The following is a 26584-nucleotide window of genomic DNA, read 5'->3' as shown; positions in this document are numbered from 1 at the left end:
CATTGGCACAACTGTATCCGACGTCAGCTCTGTCCCATTCTTTGATCTTAATTCTGTGGAAGAGGAGCTGGATGACAGGCCACAGAGATGTGGGACCTGCGTTCCAGGCCCGCCTCTGCCCCTCACTAGCTGTGACAGAAGCAGAGACAGAATCTGATCTCGTCATCTGCAGAATCTGGATGAGAAGATCCACCTCTTTGTGAAAATGTAAGGGTTCCAGGCATTTATATTTGAAACTGCTCAGCACGGTCTACAGCACACAGTTACCAGATAAAATATGCATCTTCTTGGATGACCTCATTGGCGCTCTGCTGTGATCTGTGAGAACCCAGGCTGGACATCCCCAGGGGGTGTGGACCTCACACTTTAGGGCCAGAAGTGTCACACAGGAGCGTAAAGCAAAGGCTATTGATTGAGAAAAGCCAGTTTCCCACATTTACTAAAGGTGTGGCTGTGAGCACCTTACCCTTGACCGTAGAATGGGGATAACACCACGCCTGCCTCTGTTCTGACAACTGAATGAGATAACGTAGCCAGAGACGCAGAACAGTGCCAGGCACGCAGCAAATACTGTTTTGTTAAAATTATTACTTATTATGATTAGCCTGCCGTTATTTAACTCACAACCGGTTAGGTAGAGGTCTGTGGCACAAATCTAGCCCACGGAAATACTATGTTTACACAGGGTATTATTTTAAAAAATTATAAATCTGAATTAGTTGCCAATATATATTCCAGATGACCCTGAAAAATTCAGGCTTCTGGATTCTTTTAAAACCCGGAAAAGCAGATAAACCTGGGCCTGATTTTCCCACAGCCGCAGGCAGCTGAAGCCACAGAGTCGCCGTCCACTGACAGCAGAGCATTGGTTCTCCCGTTCACCACAGTCCACCCCGCTCCCGATCGCCCTACACCTGTCCTGCGGAGCCTGCCTGCCTGGCTTTAAGGGCATTTGAGTTTTTGACACTTGCTTTAGTTTCTTAAACACTTGCCTCCATTTGCAAGTCTAAGGCTTTTTTTTTTTTAAAATATCAAGTACTCTAAGTAGCAAAGGCAAGAATAGATAATGAAGAAGATTAAGTCCTCCCTAAGGAAATCCACAGCAAGAGTAAGTGGCAGATAATGGCTGAGGATAAAGATAGAGTCAGATCAAAAAGAGGATAAAGATCCAGCTCTCCACAATAACCCTCCACACAGGACTCAAAAGTGAGCTGCCAGAGCTGAAATAACAAAATTGGGGCGCCTGGGTGGCTCAGTTGGTTAAGTGTCTGACTTCGGCTCAGGTAATAATCTCGCAGTTTATGGGTTCGAGCCCCGCATCCGGCTCTGTGCTGACAGCTCAGAGCCTGGAGCCTGTTTCAGATTCTGTGTCCCCCTCTCTCTCTGCCCTTACCCGACTCACACTGTTTCTCTGCCTCTCGAAAATACATAACATTTTTTAAAAATCTGAAATAACAGATTGACTGGGCCACGGGGCATCCAGACATTTGGTTATTTCTGAGTATATCTTTGAGAGCATTTCTGTATGAGATTCACATTGGAATTGGCAGACTGCCCTCCCTAATGTGGTGGGCCTTGTCCAATCAGTTGAAGGCTGACCCTACTGCAGGAGGGGGAATACTCTTCCAGCCTGACAGTCTTCGAACTGGGACACTGGCTTTTTCCAAACAGAAACAGCGGCTGTTCCTGGTTCCTGAGACTGGCGGCCTTTGAACTGGAACTTAAACCATCCGTCTCCTGGTTCGAACCTGGACTGGAACTACGCTGTCAGCTCTCCTGGGTCTCACTTGCTGACTGCAGATCTTGGGGCTTCTCAGCCTCCATAATAGCACAAGCAAATCCCTTCGAGTAAATTGCTTCCTCTCTCTCTATGCATCCTATTGTTTCCGTTTCTCTGCAGAAACCTAAATGCACCCTCTCCCCGCCCCCAAAAGGCTGCTATCAAACTGATGGTACAGAACTTACAACGGATGACAGACTGGCATCAGGGAACCACACAAAGCCCCCATCTTTTCGTGCATACTGCTGTGTAAGCCGAGGAGGCTCAAGTACCTGGAGGTTGCGTGGCTGTGACAGGCTGCCTGGAGTGCCCTTTTTTAGCTCCCAGAGGTCCCCTAGCTCTGGATTTTCAGTGAGCTTGGTCAATTCTCCTGCCTTGAGGGAAGGGGCAGAGGCCACATCAGGGAATGCTGGGAAGAGGCAGAAGCATCCTCCCGTAAGCCTTTGCAGCGCTCTTCCCAAGTCCCCCATGGACCCCAAGCCCATGTGTCTGCATCCTTATTCTCTCCAAGGAGATAGCAGACTGCCTCATTCTTGTGAAAATAGCGACTTCATGGGTCCACCCTCTTCCAGAAGTAAATGGAGAGTGGGGTTATGGGAGATTTGCATCCTCTTCACACGTTCATCTTTGTTTCCTTAATTTTTCTCAATGAGCATGTGTTGCCTTAATCAGCAAAGATAATGGAAGTTATCCATTGATTCCACATCCATTCTGTAGCAGTCAGTGCAGCTTAGTATTTAGAGACGTGGGCCAGCAATGCCAGACTGCCCGGGTGCAAACCCTGACTCTGCTCTGTGACATTGAGCAGAGACCCTAAGCCCTTTCATAAAATGGGTATGAAAACAGTAGTCACCTCAAATAGAGTTACAAGGATGAAAATTCAGGCCAAGGGCTTAGAATCGTTTTGGCAAATGGCGAATGCTAATTAAGTGCTTCCTGCCACGATTAGTGTTGTTATGTAGTACTTCTATATTTGCCATATTTATGTCCAGTATTATATTGATAGAACATAAATACATATTTTGTAATACTTATTGAGTGTGCCTGTGTATTCAAAATATAGTAATAAGTAAAATTAACCCCCTGATCTCATGGGTCTTACCCTACGTGGGAGGAGGTAAGGCATTCTCTCTCTCTCTCTCTCTAAGTCATTACCAAAGGGGATGGTGGTCATTTCCACAAAAGCAGGTGTAAGTGAGGGGCCATCGTGGCTGGGAGTGGATATGAGTCCTAACTTTGATCCTGGGCACGGCACTCAGCACCTAGAAGGTGCTCAAAAAATAGCGGCTGATTTGGAGCTGATTGGAATGACTTCAATCAGTGGCAGAAAGATCTTCCAGAGCCGGGGCTGCAGACCTGTTACTCAACCAAGGAGGACCCCCTTTCCCCGGCCCGTCTCATCACCGTGATTCCAGCCACCATCCCGCACCCGCTTGACCTCAGGAGCCCCTCACTGGTGTCCCTGACTCCATTCTCCCCTTCTTTCAGCGCTCCCCCGACACCATTCCCCAGACGGATCTTTACAATAGAACTTTTTATTCTGAAATAATTCTACACTCTCAGGAAAGTTGCAAACACGGTCCAGCAGGCTGCTGCCTACCCTTTGCCCGGCTCCCCCGAGTGCCCGCCAGGAGTGCCAGCCCCGAGGGCCCACACCCTGCCTAACCACACTCGTCCAGCAGAACCGAGATGCCAACCTTGGTGCAACACCATCTGCTCGGACACTCAGCTGCAGACTCCATTTGAGTGGCACCCAGCTTTCCACTAACGACCTTTTCTGTCCCAGGATCCGATCCAGAAAACCACACCGCATTTGTCATCATGTCTAGACCAGAGGGATCGTTCTAAAAGTTCCCCCACCTCAACCTCCACAGCGATTTCCCACACGTTTTGGATGAAATCTGAACTCCGTGCCCTGGTTCCCAAGCGGCACACAAGTGAGCCCTGCCCACCCTTCCCAGGAAGCTCCCCTCCCTCAGTGTGCCCTGGCACACGGGTCTTTTGTCACCTCTCTAGATCCCAAATTTGGTCCAGTCTCTGCACTTGGTAGGCCCGCTGCCTGGAAAGCTGTTTCTTCAGCCGGTTCCTCAAGTTCAGGTGTGAGCGCACAGCCACGCCGTCGGAGATGCCTCCCCCCATCCCAGCCGAGCCAGCACCCCCTCCATCACATGTGTCCCCTTCGTTTCCAGGCGCGCGCACTGCTTCCCAAACTGATCCTATTTATGTGTGTATGATTGATGGCATCACCTCGGCTGCTAGACTACGTGGGGACCTTGTCTATCCTGTTCATTATTTTCCTTCAAGTACCTAGGACAGTGCCTGACACGTAGCAGGTGCTCAGGAAATATTTCTGGAACTATGGGTTCAAGGAATGAATAGAAGAAGGCAGGCTATCTGTTTTCAAATGTCCACAGACGTATCCCAAGACCCTGGAACAGAGCCTGCATACAGCAGGTACTCAATAAATTCCTCCTGAATTCAATACTGACCGGTGACGTAGCCCAAGAACCTAGCAGCGTGCCTCCTGGCACAGAGCGGGCGATCGATAAATGTTCGTTGGATGAGAGGGTATCTGAATGCCTGTCGTCCATCTTCAAAGCAAGAGGTGACCACATCAAGGGAGTCAGCTGGAGGCCACTTTGCTACCCAAGGATCGCTGTCAAGAGGCTGCCGGCGAGGACGGCTGGGAGCCTTCCCGGCAGCTGCGTGGACATCTGTTTGGAAAGCGCACCAGGCCTGCGCGGGGCCGTGCGGAGGTGGCGGCCGCCCCCAGGCCCGCCCGGGGCCCTGTCGAGAGGCTCCCCCTGCTCGTTCAGGAAGCCGCACCCAGCATGGAGGCCCCTCGGCAGCCCCACGATGCAAAGTCCCACAGAAAAGGCAGCTGATTAATACCCTCTGAGGGTCTATTGTCTGAGTCCCGCCACCAGAGGAGAAGCAGCTGTTTACAGTTTGTTTACTCATCTCCCTTTGGAGCCTCTGCGAGGAAACACAAACGCTTGTTCTCCAGGGCACAATTCAGCAGCTGAAGGCAGCGAAGAAAACGGTGTTTATTTTTAACAGGATAAAGAGAGGGGACTCTTAGGAAGTTTGGACACTAGTGGGAAGACAGTTATCTGGGAGGTGCCAGATCTCAGGGTGATGTCATGCACAATGCCAGACTCTGGAGGGATGCTTCAGCGTCTGATCCAGCTCCCGAATGAAAACGTAGGCAGGTGAGCACCCACAGATAGGAGAGACCTGGAACAGCCCTTCAGGCTTGGAAGTGTGAGAGCAAAGTGACCACCTGTTATTGAAAACGGGTGATGTCCTATACAAGGCCACCATGTACAGTTGTGCAGGTTGGGCACTGCACATAGTTCCCAGTGAGGGAGAAATCTAGCCATGCTCCACAGTCCAGCACTGCAGAAGGAACACCTCTCTTGGGCACACTGTTTTCAGGCCAAGCCAGGCCTCCACCTAGAGTGGGCACTTTTCTCTAACACACAAAGGCACCATGTAGCAGCCTAAAACGGACAGGTCCACCAGACCAGGCTGAAAACCCACAAGAAGAATCGAGGCCTCCCTTCCTTCCCCATCCTGGGCTTCTCACGGTTCATTCCATGTTTTCTCCTTCTTTCATCAGATTCATCCACCACCACCTTCCTGACAAAAAGGCTGAGAGGCACCAATCCTCCATCTTTAAGCCAGTGCCGTGGCTCTGGGGCCACGCCGCATCTCTTCTGCCTCGTCACCTCGTCTGTCCATCTGTTCTCATCCCCCCTTCTTCACAGGGCTGTTAAGGGGGCCGGATAAGATGACAGCTGTCGCTTTATTTTATCTAGGCATATATTTATTTTTATGTTTAAAAGCAAACCTATTTAATGGTTACAATAACTTTTTGAGGTAGAGACCATGGCATCCCCATTTTACAGATGGAACACTGAGGCAGAGAGAAAGAATGTGAGTGGTCCAAGCTCATACAAACAGCAAGGGCTTCCAGGATTCAAGCCCTCAGTTTCTAAAGCCGAGGCAATGCCGAGGGGGGCTACCCAGGCCCCAAGGTACCATGTTTAGAAAGCGCAGTGCTCCCGCCAATGTGCTCCGGGTTCTACCGCTGGCCAGGCAGGAGGGAGTGGGAGGTGGAAGGAGGGCCCTGAAGTCTGCATCCCCATGGAACCCTTCTAAGGACCCAGGCAGCGCTCTGAGTTCGAGACACGCAGAGGGCAGGCTCAAGCAACCCTCAGCGGGGAACGGCCAATGACAAGTAAGGCCGGGCCTCGCCACCCACCCACAGGTGGCCCCTCCCCGGGGCTCAGGGCAGCCAGCACCACCTCCACATCCAGGGGCCGTGGCCGAGCTCCCTGGGCAGAACAGGAGGAGTCTCAGAAAGTCCCCTGGCCTCGAAGGACAAGGGAGCCCTCGTGCCTGGCCACCTCCTCCCTCAGCGAGCCTGCAGATCGGAATCTCTGAAAATGGTTTTCACAACTCAGTTAGCGGCAATCAATTATTCACGACCTCGCTTCCCACAAACTCATAGACTGTCGCTGTTAGCAAGACAATTTCTGGACTCCGCCCCACAGCCCTGCTCCAAGCTGCCAGGCGGCCCGCTGTTTGCTTCCTCACTCCCCCAAAGACCCCCACCGCCCTCTACCCCCCTCGGCCCTGGGCGGTGCCCCGACAGTCGGGGGCTGCATGACTCACTGTGACGCTCCTGCTCTGGGGCAGAATGTCTGGCCTGAGTTTAATCCAACTGGAAAACTGGGCTCAAGAATTCCAGTCCCGGTGCCAGGCTCTGGGATGAATCCCACGTTATTTCACAAAGTGCTTTGGGCTCGGAAAACACTGTGTTCTGTAGAGAAAACGGCTTGTGAGGGTCTCCCAGACACGCTGTCATCCTGCCAAGTTGATGGCCAAGGACGTTTGCTACCTGGCAGGGCCTTACGAGCCATTAAGACCACCATTAACATTTTCTCCCCCCAAAAGCTTGAGTCTGTCTTCAGGAACATGTTCTCACATCCGGGGAAGACGAGGAGGGACATTCTCAGACAACCTGCAAGAGACTTTCAGGTTCTGCTGCTTAAACAAGTGTGATTCCACGCAAGCCACCTTTCCTCTCTCTGAACCTCAGTTTCCACATCTGTAAAACGGGAGAGTAACAGTACCTACCCCTCAGGACTACAGTAAGGATGACACAAAACAGCATACACAAACAGTGCCTTGCTTAGTACAGCACAGACGCGGTGGCCTCTTAATTCTAAGACCCTGTGCGCTTGCGAGAAGCATCACAAATTTCCTAACAGTCTGGGGGCAATGGCTGCACTAGCAAACAGTAAGGAAACCTATATACCAATTGGCAAAATTCATCCTGGTTATAATCACCGCCTTGATTTGAGGTGAGAAAGGAGGTACGAGGAGGTTATACGAATTAATCAAGGCCACGCAGCCACCACGGCTGAGCTGGGGAGGGGGTCCCGGCCCCTCCCGCTCCGGGGGGAGAAAGCAGAACCGGACAGCCCTGCCTTCCAGGCTGTCCTCCTCCTACAAGGTGAGAAGGAATCACACTAGCCAGCACCCTAGGGTGCTTATTATGTGCCCTGGCCCCGTGCTAATGGACTACCTACATCAACTCATTGATTTCTCCCAAAGACCCCGCATTATGGTGACCCCTTCATTTTACACAGGAGAGAAACTGAGGCACAGAGACTTGGCCTACCTTGCCTAACTCACACAGCTGATGACAGAGCCTGGATGTGAACGCGGGTAGCCCCGCATCGGAATTGGCCTGCTTCCCTTCCCTTGTACTGCGCCCCACCCCCACCCCCAGCAGAGACAGACAGGAGTGTGCAGGAGAGCGGGGTGGGGGGAGTGCCATACAAATGCCACACCGCATCCCTGCTCTTACACGCACACCCAGAGAACAGCTCCTCGGAGCGTGGAGAGCACACCCCCTTCTCCCTAGGGCGAGGCCACGTTCCTGCCCCCCTTCTGTGCCCTCCTGCTGCACCGGTGTGGTGTGGGGCCAGCCGAGCTGTGCAAGGGGGGGGCAGGGGGCAAGTCTGCAGTGCCAGCCTGGGTGAAGGCCCTGGTCCGAGCAGTTAGCATCTCACTCGCCCTGTCTGTGGGCTTGGAGAATGGACAGCCTGCACGGGGCGGGGTGACTGGCAACCTGCCAGGCCTGTGACCCCACAGAGGCCTCCCCCACCCGCAGGAGGGTAGGGGCAGGGCCGGAGGCTGCGAGAGGAAGAGACCCCCCTCCCACCCCACCCCATCCGTCTGGTTCCAGCCAATCCGCAATCACATTAAGAGGATGGAGCATTTGGTAACAGGGTGGTTAAGGGCACGGGCTCTGTGCCAGCCCGCCTGGGTTAGAATACCAGCTGTGCCGCCTTGGGGGGGCTACTTCCCCTCTCTGTGCCCCGCTTCCTCTCTCCACAAAACAGTGACTTCGACAAGGCTCACATCACAGGGAGGTATTACAAGAAAAATGCCTGGCACGTGGTAAGTGATTAATAAATGGTACGTGCTATTGTTTGTTATTATTATCATTTAATTATTGTCGCCCTGCAGCAGCGGCAGCCTCAACCACAGGCGTCTGTATCAGGCACTCGCAGCACGAGCTGAACCTCAGGTGCTTTCAGTATGGCCGGGGGGCTGAGAAGAAACCACGAGACAACACGTGATTCTAAGTTCTAGAGGAATCTTTGGCCCCTGGATCTTCAGCAGGTTCCACAGCTCTGGCTTTTAGAGCATCTCATCATCTGATCCTTCATGCAGTTTCTGAAGGAAACAAAAACGTTCGCTGAGCAACTACTATGTGCCCTTCACTGCTCTAGCACAGTGGGGCGTGGGGTCCCCTGATGGAGTTAACGGGCCAGAGAACCACTCTGAAGGTAACGGGGAGTGCCAGTAAGGTCTTAAGAGACTGGACTTTATCGTCAGGCAGAAGGGGTTGGATTCTGGAGGGAAGGAGGCCCTTTTCTGGACACAACTGCAGAGAACAGCCGCCTGTATGCAGGGGGAGCTGAGGAGAGCTCCTGGGAACTCCCTGTGTGGGGTGCAGGTCACCGCCAGAAGAAGGAGAGGGAGTGTCACCTGCGCACAGAAAACCATAAAAGACCTAAAACTGGGCAGTGTAAGGGATCCAGAAATCCCTCAGTCCATTAAAAAAATAGTTTTTAATGTGTATGTACTTTTGAGAGAGAGAGAGAGACCAAGCATGAGTGGGGGAGGGACAGAAAGAGAGGGAGACCCAGAATCAGAAGCAGGCTCCAGGCTCTGAGCTGTCAGCACAGAGCCTGACACGGGGCTCGAACCCAAGAGCCGTGAGATCATGACCTAAGCTGAAGACTGAGACTTAACTGACTGAGCCACCCAGGCACCCCTGCCACAGTCCATTTTAAAATCAGGAGAGAATGGCCCTTGATAATACCCAAAACTCCACAAAGTGAGACACAGAGCGGGTCTGGCCCCCAGCTGTCCTGACTCTTGGCAGGTGAAGTGTGTAAGTGATCCCGGCGCGGCACAGCCCCCACGGCGTGGAGACACTGCCGCCAGGCCCAGGGCCAGCCGTCCTTTCTCTCTGCCATCGATCTGGGTTAGTGCCATCAGGCTGGGGTGCGTGCAGAATGCCACTATCAAATGGCTCAAGGATGCAACACAGGACAGGGGAGTTCTGACAGGGAGGTGGAGGGAGAGAAAAGGGGCAGGAGGTGAGCGGAAAAGCCCCTGCAAAGGTTGGAGGGGTCTCTGCCGGAGGGAGAGTGGCGGTAACAGCAGAAAAGCTCTGGAAAGATCACTGGAGCCAGAATAATTTGATACAATTGACAGTCAACTTTTTTCACCTGCTGCGTCCCACTGCCCAATCACGTACTCTGTAAACCAGCCCCGCCCTGGTCAGAGAGCACATTACAGCGGCCGGAGACTCCGCAGCTCCCCCCAGCCCCCCCCCCCCGTCCGTCCCCCGAGGATGTGTAGGTCCTTGCTCACGAGGTCACACAGTCCGTCCCCCTCTCCCTTCCTCCCATCCATGTCTCACCACCTTCTGTTTCTTTGTAAATGTCACCTTCTCGGAAGAGCCTGCCCTGATGACCCCTTCCCCTGCTTGACTGGCCGGGAAGTGAGCTGCCGGTGGGCAGGGACCCCGTTTTAGTCACTGTCCTAGCCTAGCGCGGGCACACCACAGGCCCTCGGTGACATGTGCAGAATGAAAGAGAACGGGTGAATGCCCCGGGCAAATCTACACAGCCGTGTACTCGTGTAAAAGTTCTAGAACACGACACCTGGGAGATCGCCAGTGGATGCTGCTGGGAGTACCCAGAGTAACCTCCCCCCGCCCCCGCTAACCAGGCCGGCGCCCCCTTTCGGCTGCACGGTAGCCAGCTCTGCGCCCGACGCGCCAGGTGCCCCGGGACCAGCCTCCGGTCCCCACCCACCAAGCAGAACGCTGGCTTGGACCAGACCCAGGCCGGCCCAGCAGCCTTCTGATCCGGGAGGAAGGGTGGCAGTGGGAAGAAAAGGACGCGGGGTTTGCCCTGCCGGATGTGGGCAGGCTCCGAGAGCCCGTCGCCCCCACTCGCCCGGATAACTTAAAAGTGCCCGGGCTCCTCTTGCTTCTCATTGGCTCCTTTGTTCAACAGCCTCAACACAAGCACTGAACTTGGGAACAAGGAACCCTCGGCCTATTCACAGACTCCAACCCTGGGAGGAGGCCTGGGCCCGGTGCTTCCGAGTCCTTGGGGGGGTCTCGGGGCGGGGGGGTGGGGGGGCACCGCCTCTATGCTTGCAGGCTGTCTCATGAACTGCCGTTTTTATTTTCATTTCTGGCCCTTTCCTACTTTCTGCTTATTCTCAATGGCTAAAAAAATATAATACAAAAAGTGGACTCCTGTGTTAATCATTTTAATCTTTCACCTTTCACGTCAGAAACTAAAGTGCTTTTGAAATAGGCTATACATTTTCCTCTGGGTCCAGTGCTGGCCTCATCCCATAGGTTTCGAAATGAGGTGTTCTCATTTGTAGAAATCACCCCATGATCAGAAATTCCAGGTTTGGTTTCTGATTTGAGAGTTATTTAGAAAAGATTTTTTTTTAATGCTTATTTTTGAGAGAGAGAGAGAGGGAGAGAGACAGAGTATAAGCAGGGAAGGAGCAGAGAGAGAGGGAGACACAGAATCTGAAGCAGGCTCCAGACTCGGAGCTGTCAGCACAGAGTCCCATACAGGGCTCAAACCCCTGGACTGTGAATTCATGACCTGAGCCGAAGTCGAACGCCCAACCGACTGAGCCACCCAGGCACCCCTGACAGATTTCTACTTTTGAAATCTACTAGATTTCTCTTGAGACAAATGAATTTCAAATTTTAATTACAGTATCTTAGTACATCTAAACAACAGCCTTTCAAAAGAAAAGGCTGGGGGTGCCTGGGTGGCTCAATCAGTTCAGCGTTTAACTCTTGATTTCAGCTCACGTCATGATCTCAGGGTTTGTGAGATCGAGCCCCAGGGCAGGCTCTATGCTGACTGTGGAGTCTGCTTGGGACTCTCTCTCTCAATCTCTCTCTGCACCTCCCCTGCTCTCTCTCTCAAAATAAATAAAAACTTAAATAAATGAAAAGGCCATTCCCTAGAATAAAAATAAAAATTAAGTGTGTCTGATCTAGGAATTCACACTCAAGAGCCACCCCCACAATGGCATTGACCCTCTGTAGCCCCATTTTAAAGACTAAAATGGAGGCTGCCAGACACGGAGTCAGGGGTAACAGTCAGTCACAGCTAAGACCAGCTGTCACTTCCACTAACCCCTTCCCCGCAGAGTCGCAGCGTCTCCCCAGAGGAGGGCCAGCAGGGCAGCGGAGGGGCTTCCCTGGCGGCCTGGCGCAGGTGCGTTCTTGGAACCAGGGCGCAGCCAGCAGCCGGGCTCCCAGGACGAGAGGGACTTCACTCCTGGGGAAAGTGGGCCGGCTAGGAGAGGGCGCTGACGCGGCTCTTCGATCAGCCTCAGAAAGAATATTAAGTCATTTGTCAGGCAGAGCCGAGCAGCCGGGAGAGATGGGTGGATCCCGGGGAATCCTGACGTCCTCATCCCCACCCTGCAAAAGTGGGCCGTCACGTGGAAGAGGGCGAGCGGGCAGGAACTGACACGGGACCGGTGCCTGCTGACACTGACTCGGCAGCTCCTGGGGGGTGGGGGAGGGGCGGGGGGGTGGAGCTCAGCTCCAAGGCTTTGGCCACGTACAACATAGGCAGTCCCCGAAGAGACGTTTCAGCACAGGGTCTCAATGAGAAGTGACACATGCTACCCTGGGCTGGAGATCTGACTGGGGATGCTAGGCCACATTCATCTGCTTCCCAGCAAGGAACGCGGAGCAGCAAGAGATAAACACAAGTCAATCAGAGCAGAAAGTGACATTGGGAAAACTCGCTTAATTCTGCCAGACCTGTTTTGCTGCATAAAGATAAGAGTCATTTGGACGATGCGGCTTCAGCATAAGAAAATTAAATGGTGGCACTGGTCCCAAAAGCGGCTAAAACAGTTAACATCAGGCATGTTCCCAACATCCTTGAAGGTACTGAGCTGGAAGAGAGGCAGTCCATTAACGATGAAGCGTGGGTCTACGGACCCTCGGTTTCGCAAGCCTAATTACTCTGCTGGAAAGTAAGCCTTGCTCCGGAGTCTCAACACATGGAACTTCTCACCGAGCAGGGAAACTAAGACTCTCGTATGAAAATACACTGGTCAAAAGCAACCCACGAAAAACAAAAACAGTGCTTAAACTGATGCCTCTCCTAGGTATACACCTAACACAAATGTTTACCAAACGTGTTTATTTTAGCAAAAGACCTGCACGGAAATGCTCACGGCAGCGCTCTGCCCGGAACCGGGAACTTCCCAAAGGCCCGTCCACAGAATGGATATGTAAACTGTTGGGTACTCCACAATGACACACCGCACCACAATGTGAACGAGCAATCAAAAGGCAGGAAACAACAGAGAGAGGGTCAGCAGAAGGTTCCGTAGAGGGTCAGTCAGCAAAGACCCTGGGGCTTGTGGGCCACGTGGTCTCTGTCCAGACTCCTCGACTCTGCCGTGACAGGCAAAAGCAGCCACAGCCAGGATGTAGATGAATTGGACGCGGCTGTGTTCCAATAAAGCTTTATTTATGCCCCCTGAAATTTAGATTCCCCATACTTTTGACATGTCCCAAGATGTTGTGCTTTTTTATCCCCACCCCCCCCAACCACTCACAAACGTGAAATGCATTCTTAGCCCACAGGCCATGTGAAAAACAGACAACCTGGATCTGGGGAGGGGGTGGGGGGCGCTGCAGTTTGCCGCGTGAGGACAGAACCTCACAGACTCTCCTCTCGCATAATGCTAAGCCAAACAAGCCGGGCACAGAGTTGTACGGATGGCATGGTTCTGTTTCTACCATGAAGCCAGAGTAACCTAGGGGGTCAGAAGTCATGGGAAAGGTCACCCCCTGGAGAGCCGGGCACGGGAAGGATCTCGGGCGGGGCGCAGAAGGGCGGTGGGCGGCAGGCTGTCTGCTCTGGATCCGGGTCCCGGTTACTCGGGCACGGCCACCAGGGGGGCTGTGTGTTTACGATTCGTGCACTTTTCGCTAGGCGTGTTGTCTTTCCAGAGAAACGAGGCAAAGTTGTTAAAGTCAAGGCAGGCCCATTCGATCTGCTTCACAAACGAGGTGTAAAGAGAATCACAGCCATCCTATGAAATTAGCTAGAATCCTGCGCTGCAGCCAGTTGTCAGAGGACGCTAGGGTGCTAAATAAGACGTAGATTCGAACCTCTGTTCTTCCAGCTCTTACCCTATTTCCCCCTGGGCTGAGGGGCGTTTCCGCGTTTAAGGGAAGGCACCACCATCAGATTCTAGACTGTTCCCCCTGCTGTTTGTGGGAAAGATGGTGTTCGCCCGGTTTGCGGGCTCCCCCCTGCACGGCAATCTGCCATCACTACCGTCCCCTGGCAAAACGTGTCGCCTTCGGCCCTGCACCAAAACCTGTGCTGGACCCACACAGAGGACAAAGGCCAAGCCTGGCTTCCAAGTGACTCCGAGAAAATATGCAGTTCGTTATTTTTTCTTGCAGCCAGCAGCCGGGTCGCCCTGAAACCCGTGCCTGTAATTATGGCTGTAACAATTACCTTAATACAAATCAGCAACTTATCAAAATATTACCCTGTGGATGCCACCTGTCTGCTCTGGGACAATCGTGGAGGGTGCAGGCCTCGCCCCGTCCTGCCTGAGGTGTGGGGACGGCGGGAGCTTTTGGTGCAGTAGTGCCCACCCAGCCAGAGGCCAGCCTCCCCAGGGCCCAGGTCAACGTCATTTCCTTGCCTGTCCTCGATTTAGAGGGCCACGTTCCGCACCTTCCCTCACGGTTTGACATTGGGTGACCCACTTGCTGCCAAGCCTTGATGTTTCCATCCATACAATGGGCAAACAGTGCCAACCCTCCCGCAGAGCCGTTCTGAAGACTTCCGAACCAGAACTGCTCTATTAAAATATTCTGTGGGTCGGGACACCTGGTGGCCCAGTCGGTTAAGAGCCAACTTCAGCTCAGGGCATGACCTTGTGGTCTATGAGTTCGAGTCCCACATCCAGCTCTGTGCTGACAGCTCAGAGCCTGGAGCCTGCTTCTGATTCTGTGCCTCTCTCTCTCCCTGCCCCTCCCCTGCTTGCTCTCGCCCTCTCTCAAAAATAACAAACATTTAAAGAAAAATTTTAAACATTCTGTCGGTCACACACACGGCAATTGACGCACAGGCTCCCAGGTCACACTGCCTGAGTTCAAATCACAAGCAGACTGCTCTGTGACTTTGGGCAATACTTCACCCTCTCTGTGCCTCAGTGTCCTCATCTGTAGATGGGGAGAACGTCCTAAACTTGTTGCAGTGATTCGGTGAGATCGTCCGGGAGACGCTGCTCAGCACGGTGCCTGGCACCCAGCCAGAATCTAATCCACGGGAGCGAGCGCTCTCACCAGCCTCTTCCCCCTCCTCAGCGCGACTGTGACGGCTGCACACTAACAGCAGCCCTTCAGGTAACACAGTAAGCAGAGCAGACGGGCAGGTTCCGAGGCAAAGTGCAGAGCGGGGCCCTAGGGAGGGGGCAGCCCCGTCTCCCTCCCCTCGCATGTCTGTGGGAAGGAAGGCCAGAATTTCAAATTTTTAAATAGGAACTCCAAATGCAATGTTTGCTTAAGATCCCTGACTTTTAACTGTTGGCCAGTGATTTCAGATTTCCAACTGAAAGAAGAAGAAGAAAGTGAACTCAGAGCCACCGGCACTCCAGCTGCCGCCCAAAGGGAGCCAGGCTTCCCTCATCAGTACTTTCTAGAGAATGTCCACTTTTGATGGGGTTTATGCCACCTGCTCTCCGAGAGGGGGTTTGTTTGCTCCATGTGATTTTTTTTTCCCCAAAAGAAAGCCACAAGAGCAGTCAGCCTCCGGACCTGGAGGAGGGGGCCCAGCCGAGGCCCGGTGCCACCCCGGCTGCTTTCCGAGAACGCGCCCCACCCCCACTTCTCTACCCCGATCACTGTCATCCCCTCGTCTTCTCAGCAAGAGAGAATCAGATGTAACCACTCAAAACCAAGGCCTCGATGGGGCGACAGGGAGGAAAGCAGGCACTGAGAGTGTTTTACATCAGGGACAGGATCTTCTAGAACCGCCCGATGGCAAGCAAATGGGGTTCTCTGTGTCTTTTACAACAGCTGCCCCTTTGGAGCTGGGGATAAAAGAGAGAGAGAAAAAGAGAGACAATGAATAGGCTTTTATTTCAAAGAGAACATCTGCAAAGCACGGTCCTACATTAAAAAATAAACAGAAAACAGCCACGAGTCTGGGGGAATAAAAAAAGATTTCCCGTTACATCTCTAATTAATAAAGCCCCATTTCACAAGGAAAGAAGAAAAACAGAAAGAGAACAACTTTCCCACGTCCCCAAAGAGAGGATGCTTAATGTGGGAACCGCTGTATTACTTGATCCAACTAATCTGGTTTTAATATTACCCTTAAATAATGTATACGTTAGCTCTCCGGTATCAAAAACATGTGTTTTTTTATTCACTTAAACCCAGGTGAGGGCTGAGACTTGGCGAAACGATCCTGCCGTGCCTGGGCCCCCGTTTCATTGCTTGTCTCCTTGCTCATTGTGAAATGATTAGCCATCTCTGCTGCCCTTTTGAATGGCTGTTCGGGCCGTACTGGGTTTCCATGACCCTGGCACTGGACAGGAGAGTCTTGATTCGGGGTTAAGTTAACGGAGTCATTACAGGCGCACGTGGGAAGCCACACATCACGTGAATTCCATGTGCAACAACACGGGGGCGGGGGGTGGGGGCTGACTTACACAGTCAACATGAAGCCAGCGCTGGGCGTGAATCTAAGACCGCAGACGAAGAGCCCAGACCCAAGTCCCCAACATGGGTCGGAGGAGCCCCATGGCTGTAGGAGTGACGCGGACAGTGACCAAGGACATTGGAGAAGTTCCACTCAGACCCAGCGCACGGTTCTTCCCAATGTCTGCCACTTGAATGTCAGAACAAAATGACACTGCTGTTCACCAAAGGAACAAAGCACCTTCACACGGGCTAACCCGACAAACCTCGGTCACCCCAGCGCTCCCCCGTCATTAACCACCAGAATGGACGCCGCGATTCAGGTTAGAATTAGGGCTTGGAACTGTCACCTACACATTTTCATCACGGTAACAACTTCCTTTACTTGAATGCCCCCCCGACTTGTATGCTAAGCAGTAAGAGCTCTGAAGTTGTCATTTTGATTGAATGGTTACATTTGTATGTTTTCCCTGATATACATTTAGAAAAACATCCGGCATTACAATTTTTAAAAACATTCACCCAAGCAGCTGGGGGGTGCATGGGGGATGTGGCAGATGCTCTGGGTGTGGGTTACTTGGGTGCACTCAGTTTGTGAATGAGCTGTGTATTTAGAATAATGTGCGCTTTTGTTTATGGAGTACATTTCAGTTAAAGAAAAACATTTAAAAGAATATACCTCAAATTTCAGAACTGAATAAACTTTGCAGAGATATAGACAGAAACTCTACTAAAAGCTCCTTTAAGGGGCGCCTGGGTGGCTCAGTCGGTTAAGTATCGACTCCTGATTTGGGCTCAGGTCATGATCTCACGGTATTGTGGGTTCGAGCCCCACATGGGACCCTGCACTGACCCTACATAGCCCGCTTGGGATTCTGTCTCTCTCTCTGCTCCTCTCCAGCTCACGCTCTCTGTCTCTCTCAAAAAACCAAATAAAGTTTAAAAAAATTATTTTTAAAAAAAGCTGCTCTAGTCAACGGCGGATCAGAGCTGGTGTGTAAACCACACCTGGGATTCCTGGGGCCAGTCTGGAGCTACCCTGGCAAAAGGTGTCCATTAACCAAAACGAAGTAAAATTAATCCACCCCACCCCCCAAAATCCTCACCCACTGCTTCTTGTTTTCTCTCAGCTCCTGAAATGCTTCCATTGCTACACCTGTAACAATCTGTTTTTTTTTAATTTAAAAAAATTTGTAATTTTTTTTTTTTGAGAGAGAGAGAGAGAGACAGGGTGCAAGCAGGGAGAGGCAGAGAGAGAGGGAAACACAGAATCTGAAGCAGGCTCCAGGCTCGGAGCTGTCAGCACAGAGCCCCATGTGGGGCCCCGAACTCAGGAACCGCGAGATCATGATGAAGTCGTGATCCAAATAGATCAGAGCTGAAGTCAGGCACTTAATCAACTGAGCCACTGAGGTGCCCCTGTAACAACTTGATTTTTACTTTTTTTTCTGGTTTCTCTTTCTCTAGGGGGTCATCCTGCCCTCAACCATCAGGTCCATGGAGGGTGGGCGCGTCTGTCTTCCCCACGTGCTCTGCCCAGCATCCTGCACCCAGCAGCTCCTCAAGCACTAGCTGGTGAATCAGTGCACAGACGGACGGGTGGGTGGGAAGCCTCTAGTGATTTCCCTCATTCACGCGCCCCTGGCCCTTCAGGGATCACAAAGCACTTTCTCATCTATTCATCGAATTAGGTCCGACATGAGCATCACCTGACAGAAGAGCCGAAAAGACACCAAAAAAGATGGAAGTGACGGTTTGTCCCTGACAGTGTCGGCATCCAAGCCGAGGTGCTCCAGAACAACGTTACACCCTTCCACCTGCCATGCCCAGCTCCCCGGCAGCCCTCCACATCCCAGACAGGCTGCTGTGGGGCCAGGCTGTGCGGGGCGCAGTGCGTGCAAGGCAGACCATTCCAAACGGCACGTCCCCTGCATGCCCAGCGAAGGGGGAACTGGTTTACCAGACTGTGGAATGTTTGAGACCCTGCCTTCACGGTGGCCTAATCCTTGTAAGAATTTGCATGTCCTGAGCATTCGCCCACAGCAAGAAAGGGAGGAAAACCTCCATCATGCCCAGGGGAAGCGAAAGCAGTCAGGTAAGTAAGTGCTGTGAATAAACCGCACGGGGATTGTTGAAAGGTGACCAACAGGCATTTATTTTTAGCTCATCACAGCAAACAGGGACGTCTTCCAAACAGAGGTTGCAAATTCAACAGCCTAGAGGGGCCAGTCAGGTATCAGAGGGGAGAGAAAAGAGATCTTGGCGGGGGCAGTGGTCTCAGGAATCTGGAGGGTCTCAGAAATAGCCCCTCCTCAGCTTGGCCAGTTGAAAAACAAGCAAGAATGTGGGTCCCGCACTGCCAGATCTTGTGACTTTTAAAGGAATTCCACTACTCTGTATCGTTTTATAGGATGTCTTAATCCTTAAACTTCAGGGCCTTCTAACATACCGTGTGGGCCACACAAAACCTACCCAAGGGGCATGAATCGGAGGTCCTCTCTTGCAAATCTCTCTCCCGACGAGGCTGCATCAGGAGAACAACAGGCGCGCTGATCGTGGGCCAGAGCTGTCTCATCACCGCACCCTCCCAGGCGCGCACACGAGGAAACCGAGCCCCTGAGGGATGAACCAACCCTCTGCATCACACAGACGTGGACGGCGGAGCCGGGCTGTAGGAGTGCTCCCTCCACGCCACACACATCACATGACACGCCTCCCAGGCCCCACAGCCTCTGGCCACCTGCTCCCCTTGTAAACTGATCTGCAGGCTCCTTACATATACTACATGAAAAGGGCTTGAGTCCCATGAGTGGAGCAGTCCAGAATGTGCTGGGCAGGTCGTGGGGGGGAGACTTGAGGGCTTCTGGGCCCCTGAATCACACTATTCCTGACTCCCAACCTGTCCAGAGGAAATCCTCCTCTCATGTCCAAGAGGCCACTCTGGGGAAGTGAAACCGGCAGTGAATCAGGCTCGGATGTGAAAGGAACCTCGCTGGTGACAGCCCGAGTGTCAGCAGCCCTTCCCCGGCTGGAAGCTCACTGGAGAGATCCTCCCAAGGTCAGCAAGCACATCTGTCCTGTCCATGAAGGTCGTGGCAGTGCTGGGCACAGTGCCTGGCATGCTCTCACTGGTGGACTGGAGGATGCATAGATGGATGGGACGCACGGATAGATGAATGGATGTATGGATAGACAGAAGGATGCGTGGATAGACGGCTGGATACATGCATAAATAGATGGACACATGGATAGATGGATGTATGTATGGATAGGCAGATGGATATGTGGATTGATGGATGGATGCATGGACAGATGGATGGATGCATGGATAGACAGATGGATATATGCATAGGTGGATGGATATATGAATGAACAGATGGGAGGGGAGAGAGGGAGGGACAAGGGACTTACTGAATTGGGGACAGAGCCCAAGAACACAGTATGTGAAGTCACCACCAACCTTCAACTCCTATAACTGGCCACTTCTTAGCTGTTCAAATTCCATCCAACTTCTTGCCTTAGTTTTTATTTGTAATCAGTAAAACAGAGGAGACTGACTTGCAGCACCGTGTAGGAATTCCTAAGATCACATCTTCCTAGTACTTCTACGGTGTCTGGTATAAGGCAAACTTTCAACGAAGAGAAATCCGGCTCACCCTCTTTATGGGTACTGTCACAGTCACAATGACCATGCCCCTTTGGAAAGGGATCTCTCCACCCCATCAGCTTGACTCCTTTGGGCTTAACGAGTGCTTCTCCTGGCCACGGATTACAGCAAAGGATTCCCTGGGAGGAGAAATGCTAGTCATTAGCATCCACAGACACATTAGCCTGGATTAGATACCCAGATAAGCCAGCAGTCATCTGGCTGCGACAAACCGGGACAGAACAAACCCATTTCACTGTCCAAAGAGGGCCCAGAAAGGGGAGATCTTCCTCCCAAAGAGACTTAAGAAATGCCTTTAGGTGTCCCCTTCCCCACCCAGCTGGCTGTCTGGGCTCCTGGGTCCTGATACTAATAACATCGGTCTCCCCGCTCACTCCAGTGTTGAGCGGGTCAAGGTGACACCCATCCGCCCTCCCCGCTTCCCTCTTCTCAACACCTCGGGCTCCCAGTAGGGGGAGGAGGCAACCCTAACCACAGGCTCAGAGGGGCACAGCCTGATGAGTATCTGCGGGTAAACGGGTAGTTTCCGTTGTAGGCTCCGTTGTAGGCGGAAGGAAGTAGCATAAGACAATCAACCTGTATGTTCTTAGAGATGCCTCCCTGCCACGCCCAGGCTCTCGGGGACAAGTCACGGGCTTCTCCGGAGAGAACCACAGGGCAGTGTAAGTGGGGGGCGCAGCAGCAGGAAGCCGGCCGATGATGAATGAAGGGCTGTTCCTCCTGGGCGAGGAACCCTGTGTTGCGCCCTCTTTCCTTCCTCTCCCCGCGAGAGAGCTGAGTTCAAAATTCCTTCCTCCCAGCCAACTGAGCAGTTCAAGTTCAACCCTCGTATGCGTGCTGCATGTTTCAGGCTAGGGTGATAACCTTGTATTCCAGGACCATAAAATCCTGTGCTTGGATCTGGGCATTGAGACCAAATCGACCACCTCCTTGCCTCCTGGATGTGCTGTGATGTTAAGGTTGGGAACTTTCTCGAGTCGCTTAGAAGAGGGAGGGTGTGGAGCAGGGGAGTGATGAGCCCAGACTGCCTGCATTTAAACTGTGGCTCTCCCCTTTCTAACTGTGAACCTTGGGAAAGTTGCTGAAGCTCCCTATGCCTCAGTTTCCTCTACAGTGTGAGGTTTAAACGAGTTAATGTGTGTAAAACACCCAGAACAGGGCCTGGTTCTATGAAGCACCGTGACTGTTGACTGTCACAATGTAACACACATTCGCTGAAGGAATAACTGAGTTGACACATAAGGGCTTACTTAACACAGTGCCCGGCCCCTTGTAACTGCTACCTAGACACTTACAATTACTATTATTATTCCTACTCTCCATTGTGCCATTGTTGAGGGGTCCGATTCAGTGGAAGCTGCCTCTCTCTTCCTTTTCTAGGGTTGGCACAGTTTTTTGGGAACTCTGCAGTGAGAAGCGAGGAAGTGGTCTCAAAGTTTTCGAGAACAGTCTGGCTGCATCACGAGTTTCTCAAAGAACCGCCCAGACAAGGGGCTGTGAAACCTGTAGGTCCATCGGAAGAAGGCGGACCCGGGTTTTGATCCCAGCTCTGTGACTTCCCAGCACGGCGCTCTTAGGGAACAAGGTGCTTCACCTCTCTGAGCCTGCTTCCCCATCTGTGACATGGGGACAGCAACAGTCCCATCCCACCGAGCTGGGTAAGGCAACATTTATGAAGTCCTCACTCTTCTTGCCTAACAATCCGCGCTCCGAAGGCCGGCAGTGTCTAGCCAGCTGTCCTTAGTTTAAACTTTGTGTAAGTTGAATAGCATCTCCTCCCATCCTGGGTTTTTTAGTGTGTTTTGTTTTTTTGCATGTGTGCGTGAGCATTTAATAACATAATTTATGCAAACCATCTTGAGGATGCTTGGCATACAGCTGGCACTCAATAAATATTAGCGCTCCTCCCTCTAGCACATTCCATCCTGCTCCAAGGCTGGCACACGCAGTGGGGTTGGCACTCTACTGCCTTGGATTTCACTCAAATCCCACTTTCCATGGGAAAATGAATAATTGCAAAAAATTGCTTATTTTCAAACATACTAAGACTTTCTTTTTAAGAACAACAGCTCGCATTTAAGCATTTTCAGTTCACATGTATGAATACACTTCATCCTCACCTGACCTCAGGAGGGAGCCCAGATTTTCAGAGGAGCGGAGCAGAATGATTTGCTCAAGGTCATGGAGACAGCCAAGAGCAGAGCCGGGTTTGAACCCAGGTGTCTCAGACCCCAGGACACTTCACGGAGGTCTCTTTCATGTGCCGGGCCTGGCGCACATTTCCTGTGACTTTTTCTCCTGCTCCCACGCCTTTTCCTTTGAACTTGGAGTTTGTTGGGATTGAGTTTATGTTTTATTTTTTGGTTTCTCCAAAGTATCTTCTTCTTGGTTCTGACAGATGGGGACCAGAGTCCACAGAAATGGGGAAATACAAAGGGAAAAATTTTTAAAAGGGAGTGTTCTCCTAAGTGACAAGTCTTAGGGCAAGATTAACCAAAAGATGGGGAAGAGATCAACCCTTATGCAGTGCCCCTTGTGCCGTCCGATTATGTGGGCACTGTGCATTTTCTCGTCTTTCTGCAGGCAGATTTACGGCCCCACTGACCACAAATAGCACTGGGTAAGAGGGCAGCCGCTGACTACAGAGATATTCTTAAGAATAGTTTGTTTTCTGGGAAACACACACACACACACACACACACACACACACACACACACAGGATGTCAGGTGTCTGCTCTAACTCAAAACACCAAATTTCCTTTCCTATTTAAGACCACGGATCAAAACTGGATGATTCCTCAGCAAACAGGGACTTACACCATGGCCTCTTATTTCCAAAAGAGCAAGTATCTTGTCATGCAACCTTTCAGAAGATTAAAAAAAGAGAACTAGGGGCGCCTGGGTGGCTCAGTCGGTTAAGCGTTCGACTTCGGCTCAGGTCAGGATCTCATGGTCTGTGAGTTCGAGCCCCGCGTCGGGCTCTGTACTGACCACTCGGAGCCTGGAGCCTGCTTTGGATTCTGTGTCTCCCCCTCTCTCTGACCCTCCCTCCCTCGTGCTCTGTCTCTCTCTTTCTTTCTCTCAAAAAACAAAAAACACAAAAAAAAGAACTAATAAACTGAGAGAATATCTAAAGTGTGAGGAGACTGGAAGGAAAGCACATGTATATATACAATTACATACATACACCTCCGTGTCTAATAACTTCTGTTTTATTTATCTACTCTATTTAATATTTTCCAGTATATGATTAAGCAGATGGCAACATTTGCAGTTAAGATAAATATTGTTCAATGACGCGTATTTCTGTATACAAAGTGTAATGTATTGCTCAAGCAAAATAAAACCCCATTGAGAGTGTGAAAAAAAAAAACCAGTACCATCAATAAAATACCCTCTGTTCTCTCTGGTCTCAAAACATTTGGAAAGAAACAGAAGCCACGCCTCTCAGGCTGTCAGAACCAGAGGTGATCTGGATAGAGCGATAGAGCGAACCAATTTTTTAAAGTCACTGCCAAGGTCTGAAAAAGTCCTGTGTTATCTGAGTAATGTGAACTATGAGGGATTTCTGCCGAAAAATCAGCATTTCAAAGGGGTCAGCGGCCACAGATACGCCATTCTAAGCGTGCATGTGTGTGTGAGGGCAATTAAAAATTCGGTTCCTTAAACGATCAGCTTATGGAGTAACCGTTTACCTAAGGGCACAAGCAATAAAAATGTGGGACCTCCAGACGCTTCGCTGGAGGGGAAGGGAAAGAAAGCTGCTGGAGGGTGAGCTGACACTCTCCCAGTGTTCTTCCTCCCTGGGTAAGTGAGCCCATCTGTTTCGTGAATTTCGAGGTGACAGACAAATCCACAGCTTGCCGGAGACCCAGGGAAGGAATCGGCATCTCGGCCGCAGCTCTGCGACACGCCACCTGATAATTCTAATATTTAAGAGCTTTGGAAGAGGCTGAGGGGGACGCGGGAGCTTGCAAATCTTCTCTAGCCATGCCCATCTTGTCGCCACCCTCCTGCTGTCTCTGACTCTGTCTGCTGAGAAACAGCGTGTTTCTTCTTGGCTTCTTAAGATGCACCAAAAATATAATCATGTCCTTCCACCGGGGCGCAGCTCCCCAGACACAGAGGGTGTGAGTGCGGAAGCCCTGGGTCCGTGGGCACAAGGAAGCAGCCAGGTCTTGTCTTAGAAAATGCTCTCCACACAATGCCTGCCTGACACTCTTTGGGACACACCCACCAGCAACACCACCGAGGGGGGAGGGGCGGGAGACAGAGCCCCTCAGCCAGCAAGAACCGCCCCCTGCCCGCCCCGCCCCAGCCCAGCTCCACAGAGTGCACTGATGAAGCATCATGTCCCAAGCATGTATGTGTCTCACCAGCCCTTTAAGAGAGCCACCTGGAAAACCACAGGGAATTTTTTTAACGTCCCACTCCTGAATCCGTCCCTAAAGCATCAGCCAGCAGCCCCGGCAGGGTCTGCAGGCAAACCACATGTTGCAAGGGCCTTAGAGGCGCTCGCCAAGGTCTGGTCCTCGCCTAGCCTGCAACCCAAGCTCAGACGACATCAGACTTTGGGAACAGCCTGCCCTCTTCTGGTCTCCTTGAGCTCCATGGAAGGGCAGGGGCTGGGTGGGCACAGCCAGGGGAGGGCAGACCCCCAGCTCCCTCCAGCATGTCTGCGCTGTGATTTCAGGAGCTAGCAGGGCAGGGGGCAGGGTGGGGGGGGTGGTAGTGCAGTTAGACGTGGGGCAAGGGAAAGAGAGGATACAGACAGGCCGATAAAATAAAATACAAATCCAGGAGAGAGAACAGTTAACCACAACACGGTAGACACCCAGAGAGAAGAGGGGGACATTAAACACACACACACACACACACACACACACACACACACACACACACACACGGAATGTGGAAGGAGTACTCAAAATGTCAAGGACCAAGGAAGAAATCAGCTACCCAGGCCTCCTTCCTTCTTTCCACTTTTTCAACAGGTGGTCTCTGCACCCGAAGATACCTCCTGGCGCCTGTCTGAACCCCAGATACAAAGGATACAGGAAGCCCCATGTCCCCGTGTTCATCCTACATTTTTCCATTCTGGGCCAGCAGTGCGCGACCTGAACACCCTCCCACCGACCCCACTGCCCGGGAGGGCTCCAAATCCACAAAGAACCTCTGACTAAATTTCTGCCCAAACATATCACAAGTCACCCCAGGAGTTCAAAGGCAGCGTCTGGGAGTACTCTTCTCTGTAAATAAAAGGTCACAGGACATGGGAAATGTTCTGCTTCTCCACCGACAACCTCACTCCAGTCTCCCCGCCCCCCCAACAACCCCCACCAAGGAGGGAAAGACATCTACCTGCCACCCACGCAGACAAACGAGCACGTGAAATGCCATCACATTGTGTCCTGGGGTTGGCTCTGCCCACAGCCACAAACAAGAGCCGTGCTCTGGCAAAGAGGGTTGCCACTGATTCCAAATAAGTTTAACAGATCAAAAAGCATCATGCTGTGTCTGAAGACAATCTTCAGTGAGGGCTCCCCAAGCGACAAACGACACAGACATGCATTCGGTGGCTAAGGATCCTGAAACTAACCCCCGGCATGTGATGTCCCCCAAGCACTAGGAGAATCCCCGTAGGCGGATGCCTGAGGAAGATACAGACAGACCGCTGCACGCTGTTATCCTTAAGACAGACACTCACACCCACAGGGCACTGACAGCCTGGCCCAGAGCTGGGGACTCTGACCTCCGGTCCTGTGTGTCCTAGCTCAGTGGGCTCAGCAAGGCAGCCCAGAGAAGGTGTGAAAGACATCCCTGGAGAAGTTGGGGGCAGAGCAGGAAGACACCCAGACGGTCCCAGAAGATCTGCAGAAAAAACAGTTTCAGAGCTCAGACTGTTCACACCCAAGGAAAAGCAAAGAAAACCCACGAGAGCCCAAGTCGTGATGCTCTTCAGACGCACAGCTGGTGACAGCAATCGGCTCCACACGAGAGACGGAGCGCAGAAGCACCATCCGGGAGAAGGGGGCATGCCTCATCACTGGAGAGCAGCGCGAGGAAAGTCAGAGAGGGCACCGGGCAGAGGACAGGGTTAGAGACGGAGAAGGTAGACACAGGAGTCTCAGACAGCCAGAAATGGCAGACAGGAGACCTAAAGTGAGACCAGGCGCCCAAGCCTGAATCCGGATTCAGGGAGTCGGCTGGGGATTTGGGATAAGGATCCCAGACTCCAGCCCAGGCCAGGAAAAGACAAGGAGACGGCAAGCGGGGAACGGAGTTCTCCGCACTCAGCTCAGCAAAACCCAAAGAGATGCTGTGGGCAGCACCCATGAGCAGCGGCTCAGATCCCGGGCACGATCCACGCACTCAGAGAGCGAGGCGCCAACACCCACATGCACAGTGCAAGTCGGGGCACCCAGCAAGAGTGACGGGGAGCAGGGACCCGGCCGGGCTCCGATAACCCCCAAAGCGCCCCCTCTGGAGATAACTTCCCCAGACCCCAAGGGGGCAGTCCTCAGACTCGCGATGGGGCAGCCCACGGCCCCCGAACCTCGGGCAGGGACCGCACCCTAGCTTCCAGGGAAAGAGATGTGGAGCCAGCGCGCTTGGGGAGTCCCAGTCTGACGCCCCGGGTTCAAGGGCTGGCGTGGGGGGTCGGGGGTCGGGGCTGCCTCCCTCTCCCCCTCCCGCCCTCCGGGGGAGGCATCTTACCAGCGCCCGCGCGGGCAGTGCCCCCCGGCTGGCCGGCTGCTGCGCCCGGGGCTCTCCGGGGCCGCCTCCCCGCGCCCGCGCCGG

The 26584-nt window shown here is 52.4% G+C and overlaps 1 protein-coding gene and 2 long non-coding RNA genes across 7 annotated transcripts in view; 2 read left to right on the top strand and 1 right to left on the bottom strand.

Annotated features, from left to right (window-relative positions):
• The window catches only part of LOC115298893, a 4897-nt gene extending 3022 nt beyond the window's left edge, over positions 1 to 1875 (top strand). The window contains exon 2 of the long non-coding RNA XR_003911893.1: positions 1672 to 1875. This is a non-coding gene — a long non-coding RNA (uncharacterized LOC115298893). The remainder of the gene's footprint in view (positions 1 to 1671) is intronic.
• XYLT1 (xylosyltransferase 1) overlaps positions 1 to 26004 on the bottom strand; it is a 291549-nt gene extending 265545 nt beyond the window's left edge. Inside the window, exon 1 of one of the 5 annotated variants that reach the window (XM_029948070.1) lies at positions 25719 to 26004. In XM_029948070.1, the coding sequence (XP_029803930.1) occupies positions 25719 to 25820 (102 nt within the window). In that variant the 5' untranslated portion in view covers positions 25821 to 26004. Of the gene's footprint in view, positions 1 to 19771; positions 19823 to 25718 lie in introns of those variants that run through there. The other 4 variants (XM_029948068.1, XM_029948067.1, XM_029948071.1 and 1 more) reach the window with 4 other exon arrangements.
• LOC115298894 lies at positions 18123 to 21339 on the top strand. The gene is made up of 3 exons (XR_003911894.1): positions 18123 to 18210; positions 19023 to 19173; positions 21163 to 21339. It is a non-coding gene; the product is annotated as an uncharacterized LOC115298894 (long non-coding RNA).
• Positions 26005 to 26584: the final 580 nt, after the last annotated feature.

The sequence above is a fragment of the Suricata suricatta genome, chromosome 8 (assembly GCF_006229205.1).
Source record: "Suricata suricatta isolate VVHF042 chromosome 8, meerkat_22Aug2017_6uvM2_HiC, whole genome shotgun sequence".
Taxonomy (NCBI): domain Eukaryota; kingdom Metazoa; phylum Chordata; class Mammalia; order Carnivora; family Herpestidae; genus Suricata; species Suricata suricatta.
This window is presented reverse-complemented; position numbering and strand designations above follow the sequence as displayed.